The sequence below is a fragment of the Psammomys obesus genome, unplaced genomic scaffold, assembly GCF_907164565.1.
Source record: "Psammomys obesus unplaced genomic scaffold, mPsaObe1.curated_primary_1811, whole genome shotgun sequence".
Lineage (NCBI taxonomy): Eukaryota > Metazoa > Chordata > Mammalia > Rodentia > Muridae > Psammomys > Psammomys obesus.
Genome location: NW_026585685.1, coordinates 2,944,000 through 2,953,660, shown reverse-complemented (window position 1 = coordinate 2,953,660; position 9,661 = coordinate 2,944,000). Strand labels below are relative to the sequence as shown.

The following is a 9,661-nucleotide window of genomic DNA, read 5'->3' as shown; positions in this document are numbered from 1 at the left end:
TTTTTCTCCATCAAAGCTTGGAACCTAAAGCCCACTGAGAGATCTGAGATTGTTAACAGTGTCATCTTCAGCTTCAAAGAAACCTGTTTCTGTCGGGATGGCTACCAGACCCTCCTATTCCAGAGGGTCTTAGAGAAGGTTCCCAGCCTGGGGGGGGGGTGTTCCATGACCCTCCCCCAGCCTCCCACCCTTCCCATCCAACCACTTTCTCTCTCCTCAGTGTGCCTTTCCTTTCCATCTGTGCTCCCCTCCTGACACTCTTGGCCCTAATGTGTGAAAGTCCACAGGCAGTGAAAGGACTGGGGAGGGGCCCTCTCTGAGCAAGCAAGAATTTAGCCCCAGTGGCCTGTCCACAGGATGGGGTGGAGAGTGGCAAAGTCCAGCAGGTCCCTGGGCAGAGAGAGAGAGAGGAGGTGAGCGGAGCAGGAGCAGGACCAGCCTGGAGCCAGCTGGGAAAGGTGGGTGACACAGGCAGTGAGCTCATCCTCCCTGTGACAGCTTTCCCTCATGACTCTTTAGAAGATGGTGTAGCTTAAGTATGGACTGTTTTCATGGGCATGACCAGAAATTAAGAGGTTGTAAGAAAAGCACGTGGTGGCAACTGTGGGAGCTGGTCAAGGTCACGAGGCCTTCCTTAATCTTGTTGCGCAGATTGTCCACACCGCTACTGACCTTCTTCCTTTCCTGGCTTTACAGATCTTCACAGCATTTAATGCCATTCAAAAATTAATGGTTTAACCATTTGTTGTCAGTGTCCCGTTCAGCATTGTCTAGTTTGACGTCAATTTTTAGGACCTAGGGCATTTCGTGGCACATAGTATGTCCTCAGCAAGTGGTCACCATGAGAGTGAATTATCTCACCATCATTATTCAGAGAATCCTCTCTCAGCCCTCCCATTGTCATGGTGCTGGACCCATGCTACGTTCGAGGGATAAGCCAGCCACCCTCTGCTCTCGTGAGAGTCACAGTGCTCTGCCTCTCTCTGGAGAATTTGAAATGGCATTGCAAAGATCGTCTGCTGGGATCCTGCGGGTTGTGAACCTGGGGATGATGCCCTTTGTCCTGCTTCGAGGGCAGGGACACACGTGGTCCCAGGAAGTGAGTAAACAGATCCCTCCTAGCTGTAAAAGGAAGGGCTGTGTCAGTCAGTTCAATTTCAACTCATTGTCCAGGACAAGGCATGTGGACGGTTCCCAGAGGTTGGACGTTTCCTTAGCACAGGAGCATTTACTAGGGTGAGAGAGACTCCGAAGACCGGCAGCTGTCATGTCTCCCTGTTCTCTAGAGACGAGCACAGCTCTAACAGGGGCCTCATAGGCCTTTGCAGCCCCGAGACTGAACAGCCACTGCTGCTGTGGCCAAGCCCTTAGCCAGAGAGGAGCGAAAGAGAGAGGTTTCCTTTCCAGTACCCTTAGCAGGAAGTGCTTTCATGCCAAGCACCTCCAGATAGAAGAAGTAAATGAAGCCTTGCTTTCTAAGTATTGGTGAATCTTACTACTACAAGAAACCTGGGAGAAAACAAAAATACTAAGAGCCCACAGACGGTATGCACATAAACTGAGACTCCATGTAATCACTTTTTTAAAGTATGGAAACAAGGTATTTGGTGTGATATGTTCACAATGGTCCACATGTGCATGTCCATACAGGAATATGGTTATAAGTTATTCATGGATTCTGCTCAAACAGTATTTGTGTTTTATACCAGATGATACTTCTACTTAACGTTGTTTTAAGGCCATTTCCCTTTGCAAGCGTGTCATGTGCTGAACGTGGGTGCCGATTAGAAGCTTCAGTAACACATACCTTGTACTGGAGGGAGGGCTGTCCCAAGGGCCTGTCTGCTCACTGCCTTTTCCTTTTGAGGCAGAGTCTCAGATAGCCCAGGCTGGCCTCAACTTCCCTACATAGCTGAAGATGGCCTTGAGCTCCTGGTTCTCCCATCTCCACCTCTCAGGTGCTGGGATCATGGGTGTAGGGCACCGCTGTCAGCTTTTCCCTGCCACTTCATGCAGGCCCCCTCTTGGCCCTGAGTTTTCCCAAGAGCTTGGGTTAGATAGTTACACAGTCTTCCTTTAAAGCAAAAGGACATTTATGATCCACGAAATGTTTTTACATACATACCACCCTGCTGTTCCTCATGGACATGACATGATCGATACCATCCCAGGTTATGCTATATCCAAATTTATCAAACCATCAAAAATGTCAGTCCATGAATATATGTATATGTACATGTATATGTATGTATGTATGCATATATATATATTCTGCTTTTTTTCTTGTTTTGCTTTACTAATTCCTTTCTAAGGAATTGAATCCATTAAGATATCTCATGCCTAGGCAGCAGGTTTGATTTCTAGACAGATGCTTAAAATAAAGAGGACTTTAATCTGATACCTTTATTTATATGCAAAACAGCGACCAATCATGAGATATGAAAAACTCGTCAGGTAGAAACCAGGTTATATCTATTTTCACTACAAAATATTGCATTATATAAAGCAACAGAGACACAAAAAAACCCTGAAAAAGACTAAAATCTTTGGATAGCAGATGTGTTGTTTTTTTTTTTTTTTCCTTTCTCCCTTGTCTCTAAAATACACCTCTTACTTTAAGAGTTTCACAGCTAAGAACATGAAACATTTCCAGGTCATAGACTTTTCTTTTTGGTTGTCACAGAGGAAAGTAGTTCTGAATTCTTTTTGTCTTTTCTTTTTTTAGGAAAATAATGTCATTTCCTAAAATCATCCCACACCACAAACGTCACGCGCACACACACAAAGAAACTACTCTCCTTAAAAACAGTTTGTAAAGTACTTTTCAGACAAAACTACAGGTAAGATATAACAACACTTAACTTTTTTATAAAACTATAACAGTGAAGAGCTAGTGTTGCTGATCTCACAACAAAAGAACCAACTTCTTAATATATAAAATATGCTTAGAAACAGGGGAAGTGAGAACTCTCTTAAACAAGTGCAATATAATCAGAAAAAAAGGGGGGGGGAGACCACAAGATAATCTCAACAAACACAGAAAGAGTTCGACGCAATCATTTCACGGGGAAAAAAGTGTAAACACTTGACCATCAATAAATTGGCACAGAGTATCCAAAGTAAAATTATCACCACTCTGAAAAATAAATGTCTTGAAAAAAATACTCTACTTCTTCCAACATAAATAAAAATAGGTTTGTCTTTCTCTAACTGCATCTACGGGTCCACACGGTAAGATCACAAGTAGATGGTTTTTTTTGTTTTGTTTTTTGGATATTTAATGGGGCACTCTGCCCAAAAAAAGCAATCAGATGTTGAATTTTCCATTTAAATACGGATTTTTCTATCTACCTTAGTGTCCTATCTTGGGGTTAAAATCTCACCAAGCTCAAATCCTCTCACCGTGTGCCTGTCTGTTCTGAATGTATCCTTTTCTTGTAACTTCACCAATGATTCCGATTTATTCTCCAATGTAGTTTTTCATTTGTCAAAGGAACAAAAAGTTTGCTGGTACACCTTTCTGTGTCTTAATCTCTGTATGGGAAAGATTTTCTTTTTCTTTTTCTTTCTCCCCAAAGCTTAGTGGTTTGTCAATTAGAAAACCCCTAGATAGGCTTAGTCTGAAGCCGTCAGCCTGGATGAGCTGCCCTCATTCTTTCAGAACATGAAGATGTGTGGTGACTATAGACATAGGGGAGCTCGAGGTCTCCAGGGCGTTAAAGCAATCACCTTAAAGGGATCCTAACACACCCAAGGCCCCGGGGCAACTCCTTCTAGGTGCCTCCAGAAGGTTCTTCTGGCCAAGAAACTAACCTTGCAGGTCCCAGCTCTTTCCACTCAACCCCACCTCCCAGGCTCGAAAACCTTTCCCTGTCTCCTCGCTGAGCAGAAAAAACAGAGGCTGCAAGCTTTCCCCCCGCGTCCAGGTGTCTCTGGGCTATCCTCCGGCCTCACAATCCTGGTGTGTCGCCTCCGGCAGACGCCGGGACCGGCGGCCTCCCGCGGCGTCCCCCTCTCTACACATCCAGGACGTGGTTGAGATAGGAGATGTAGCAGATGGCCAGGCGCAGGATCTCGATCTTGGAGAGCTTCTTGTCCGGGGGCAGGGTGGGCAGCAGTTTGCGGAGCTCGGCGAAGGCCAGGTTGAAGGCCTCCACGCGGATGCGCTCGCGGGTGGCGTGGGCCGAGCGGTACTTGGCCGTGGCGCGCCGGCGCCGGCGCTTCTCCTCGCGGCTCAGCTGCTGCGGGTGCGGGTAGAGCGCGGCCCGGGGGCCGCCCTTGCCGTCGCCGTCCGCCTCCTCCACCGGCTCCAGGTCCGACACGCTGCCCAGCACCTTGGCGTCGGCGCCGCCCAGGGACTCCGGGTCCGAGTGCGTCGAGCTGGGGTGATCCGAGTCGGCGGCTTGGTCCGGACTCAGCATCATTTTGGAGGCTGATGGAGAGTCAGAAAGTCTGTCAATCAAAGGAACCAGACGCTCGGTTTACAATGAAGGGTGGCGGGCGGGGGCCTAGCGAGCCCGGACTCCGAGGGGGCCCGCGTCCTCCGGGTCCACGCCGCGCACCAGGCCCGCGAGCGTGGGGAGGCAAGGGGCTGGCCACCTGAGCGCCTTCCGAGCCCCACACCAGAGCCTGCAGGCGACAGAGGCGGCCGGTGGCCCTGGGGCGGCAGAGCGACCACGGGCCTGCGGGGCCGGCTGGCATCTTGTGCCTCCTCTGGCCAAACATCAGCTGCTCCATCCCGCCTCCCCGGCCCCGGCCCCTTCCCAGACACGCGAGAGAGCCCGAAGGACGGATGCCTCCGGGTCTGAATGGAGACGCGGAGCGTCCTTGTCGCCCTAGGGGCCCCGGGGCCAGGCAGCCGGAGACTCGCAGCGCCCGGGGGGTCTGGGCTGCGCTCGGGTGAGGGCGAACCCCACTCTGGAACCCCGGGCCGGAGACGGAAAGGCTCCGGTGTGTGTCCCCCTCCCACCCAACCCCCCAGCACGGTCCCTCTCCGAAATAATAAAGAAATGACCGAACACATGTGTTCGGTCCCTTTCAAAAGAAAATTGACTCCTCGGCCCTCGCACGCTCCCGGAGCACCATCTGTCACGCAGCCTGCCACACACATTGGGGACCTAGGGACACGAGTCACACAAAGCCCGGCAGGTTGCCGACCACCTCCCGGGAGAACGCAGGCCGCCGGGTCGCTGCGGAAGGACAGGCTGGGGAGGGGAGGGGAGGGGAGGGATGGACCCCGCGGCCGGGGGGTGAGGGACGCCCCCGAGCTCCCGGGACCCGAGCCCCGCGGCGCCCCGCCGGTCCGGGGAGGCCCGGCCGCGTCCCCAGAAGATGCCCTCCTGGAAGAGCCACCTCGGGCCGGCCGCTCCGGAGCGCCCGGAGGAAGGGCCCCGGCCGCGCGTCTTCGGGAGCCGCCGGGCTCGAGGGATGGTCGGGGAGGGCGGGTGGGCACGGGGACCCGCCGGGGCTGAGCGCTCGGGCCTCGGCTGCTGGGAGGGCCCGGTGTGACCCTGGCCGGCGAGGCTCCGAACCACCCGTCAGGGGCTCGTTCCGGAGGAACAAAAGCCCGGGGATGTGGGTTCGGCTCCTGGCCCTGCACTTGCGCAGGAGCGACCGGGGACGACCGGAGCTCGGAGACAGTTTTCCGTGCAAGGAAAACGGATCCTCGGAATAACAACAAATGGGCCAAACGAACCGCTGGCGGTCCCCCGCGGGCTTTTCGCTACGTCTATGAGCGAAACAAGCTACGCAGTTGGCACGAAGGGGGCAGAGATACAACAGGGAGAAAAATCACAACGTAGTTTACAGATCGGACAAAAAGTTCCCGGGCTGTCCTCCACGCTTTTAAATTCTCCAGGTATTTAAATAGTCCTAGATGGTGCTTCCCGTGGCCATGACCGTGACCGTGAGTGGGGATGCTCCTATAAAATGCAATATGAATCAACTTAATTTCAAGAGAAAAAGAGAGAGAGAGAGAGAGACGCAGAGATGCCTTACCTTGCAAAAGCCCTGCGGATAATCTTTTCGCCAATCTTTTGGAGTTAAAATTCCAGGGGAACAAGGAGGAGAGATCCTGGCAAATATTAAAAGCAGCCACTATTTATTACGTTCACAGATGAAAGAGCAGCTGTCATCTCGCAGCCCGCCACGGCGAGCGGCGCTGTCTTAGGGGTGGAAGGTAGGACTGCTCACTTAGTTGACGGATTGAAAACGCCCGTTCTTTCTTTCTTTTTTTTTAATTGTTCTTAAACATTTCGGAAATTTCGTTGTTGATCTTTTCTAAGGCGAAGTGATGAGGTCTCGCGCGCTTCCTCCCCCGGTCCTAGGCTTCTATAAAGTAACAAAAGAGACGCAGAGATAAACACGGTCACATCAAAGGGCTGATTCCTCCACTTTCTAATAGCGGAATAATCAATAAGAAAGATGGTTAAGATAGGATTCCATTCCTTGAGGACTCCTTCCCTTCCCTTAATCGGGCAGGGAGGAAACTGCCAAGTGCGGGCAGGAATGGATGGGGCTCAGAAGTGATTTCTTTCTTTCTTTCTTTTTTTTCCCCCTCAAGATAATGCTTTGTTCAGCTGATGTCTCCCCGGTTCCCAGCAACACAATACGGGTAACTGGGCTTAAGGTCGCCTCTGTCTTGTCCCTCACTAGCTTATAAGATGCATAAACGGACTCCTATTTCACAGTTTCAAAGTCTTTCAAGGCTTGGCTACACCCCCTCCCCTGCCCGACTCCCTCCCCTCTTTACCTTGTGGTAACATATATGTGTATATAATCAGTAGCTTGGAGATGCTTGAGAGAGGTTGCTGAGAAGTGACCGTCTTCCTGAGGAACACTGACAGGCAAGCAGAGAGAGGTTGGGAGGGCCGGAGCGAAGAGGCGGCTGCCTGTGCGGTTTCTTGGCTCCTCTGGTACCAATTGATTTAGCCTGGAGATGGTGGAAGAGATAAAGGCTTAAGAAGGGGGATGGAATTTTCCCCCTAAATTGATATTTAATGGGAAATCCTATTGGACAGAAACCTGGACATGAGTCACTTAATTGGACTTGACATCTGTCACAGTGTGGGAGTTTTCACAGCCCAAATATTTTAGCAGATCAGATTCCCACTGAATCTGTGCCATAAAATATAGCAGTTGAAAGCAGTCCATGATAGAAACCCTAGCATCTAAACAGTTTCTGGCCACGCAGGCAATTTCTTGTTTTCAGATTATTGATGCACTGCTTAAGCGCAAGTAAACACTATAGGAACAAGGGAAATTCCTCGTGCATTTTGTAAGCCGGTATCTTTTATCAGTGGTTAGGAAAATAGTTGTGCTCAGCAGGTGGAAACATACTAAGATGCTCCAAGTATGGTGACGTACTCAAGATAGGAAATGCTAACATTTATCAGAGGTGAAGGCGTCTTTTAAAAGATACTTTAGTCATGAGTATTAAGGGTATTGATGTTTTGGAGAAATGTTCTTCTATGAGACCAACTTGTAGGTGTTTTTGAAGACTTTTGATACATTAATTTAAGTCATTTGCAGAATTGGCAAACCAAGAGGTTAGAGACCGCTAGATAAAACAATTCTAGTTTGTAAGTTATGTTTGATTTTCCTCTTCAGCCGTTTATTCATTTGTCTATTATTTGCTGTAAAATGTGACACGCTGCATGCCAATTACTGCACTTCACTCCTGCTGTCTTACCCGTGAGTGGACGCATTCAGCTGGGTGGCAGTGCATTTTGCTACAATGTGGAAAATAAAGCATTCCAGCCTGCAGTGCTCTTGCCTTATATGACCTCCAGTCCCAAATTTGCATATTTTGCAAAAGTAAGGAAAAATTGCTGTTAGTCACTATCAATTGTCAATAGCAAATTTGTATTCGCTTTTAAGTACGTATTACCAGTGACATCGTCAATTGTGTTTCCTTTTTTTCTTTTCTTCTCCTTCTTACTTATTTATTTATTATTATATTTATTTACTTATTTTGGTATTTTAGACAAGGTCTTACAATGCAGCCCTGGCTGGCCTGAACCTCACCATGGAGACCAGGCTGATCTCAAACCCTTAGAGACATGCTTGTCACTGCTTCCCAAGTGTTGGGATTAAAGGCATGTACCAGCACACCCAGCTACTTTTTTTTTTTAATTGATCAGGCTTAAAGAAAACAAGAGAATTATAGCCATCCTCCTGTCTCCCTATTCCTGGGTGAATGTGTGTGGAGAGGAGAGTCTTTGCTTTCTCTCCATAATCACCTATATAGAGGTATTCTCCTCAGGGGAGGGGCATGGAGCCACCTACCTGGAGAGCATCCTTCTGGGTTCCTCAGGGCTGTGACATGCACTGTCTACCTTTGTTCACATAGGCTCTGGCAGGGTAGGAGAGAAGGAACTGAGTCCAAGGATATGGCACCAATGCAGCTCAGCCTCACTACCGCTCAGCCCAAGTCCAGGCAGAAGCCAGCCTCAAGCAGGCGGCAACAGAAACGGGTGAGTAGGTAAGTCCTTCCCTTGCAGGGCTTGTGAGGGTGGGGAGAGAAGCTGTGGGGAAGGAGGTTTCCCAGCCTGGCTAGCAGCAGCCGACACTAAGCACTAACACACAACAGAAATGCACACAGATGTGCACGCTCAGATACATGTGCCTCCTCACTCTCCAGCATGCATACAAGCTGCCTGGCTCCATTAGACGTTTGGGCAGATGGACTGAAAACTGTGGTGGGTTTCATCACCTGAGCTCTAGAAGGCACAGCTGCTAGGAGAGGAGTGTCCAATGCCTCTGGTCACCCTGGTGTTGGGAGTTGGATGGGGAGGAGGAGGCTCAAACCATGGCTGGCCTGATTCTACTCTGGCATGTATGAATCCAGAGTAATTCTCTCTTTATAGCCAAGCCATTGACAATCTGCACATTCATAAATTAATACATGATTAAGGCTGTGTAGAAACACTTCAGATCCACGTACAGCTTTGCCTAGACATGCCATTGTAGACAGAGACATGGATTCTCTCTCTCTCTCTCTGGTGGGAACACTCCCACCCACCGCCACCTTTTCTAAGACATCCCAGGCACAGATGGCCCCTCCTCTCATATCACCTTGAGAGACTATATATTGTGTACTATGGCTCTTGGTTTCCATATCTGCCTCTCCCATGAGGCTGGGACATTTCTGGGAAAGGTCTGTAGCTTTTACCTTCATCTCTCATATCTGACCTTGACATATTATGTGCGCTAAGTTCATTTATAGAGGGTAACTTCCTGTGTACAGAGGTCCCCAGGAAACTGGTGACAAAACCACTTCCGCCCCCAGAAGCCCCGTCTTCCATTTTGACCATTTCTGTTCTGGAAAGTGGGTGTCACCAGCTTGCTGTGACATCAACGGATGTGCAAGCATCAGACAAAACACTAAGCACCATGCAAATGAAGCTATCCTAAAGTGGAAGAATAATAATAAATAACATCAAAGAAAGAAGGAGATGGTAAGTGGTCATTTCAAGAGTGGGGGCTGGAGAGATGGCTCAGGGGTTAAGAACACTCGCTGTTCTTCGGAAGGTCCTGAGTTCAATTCCCAGTCAACCACATAGTGGCTCAGAACCATCTATAGTAAGATCTGGTGTGCAGGCAGAATGTTGTATAGATAGATAGATAGATAGATAGATAGATAGATAGATAGATAGATAGA

General features: G+C 49.3%; 1 protein-coding gene across 1 annotated transcript; it reads right to left on the bottom strand.

The window, feature by feature from the left end:
• Window positions 1-2,401: 2,401 nt before the first annotated feature.
• Window positions 2,402-6,903, bottom strand: Nhlh2 (nescient helix-loop-helix 2). The gene is made up of 3 exons (XM_055628176.1): window positions 6,752-6,903; window positions 5,998-6,330; window positions 2,402-4,432 (listed from the first exon to the last, which is right to left on the bottom strand). The coding sequence occupies exon 3, from the start codon at window positions 4,422-4,424 to the stop codon at window positions 4,017-4,019; it is 408 nt and encodes a 135-aa protein (XP_055484151.1). The 5' UTR covers window positions 4,425-4,432; window positions 5,998-6,330; window positions 6,752-6,903; the 3' UTR covers window positions 2,402-4,016.
• Window positions 6,904-9,661: the final 2,758 nt, after the last annotated feature.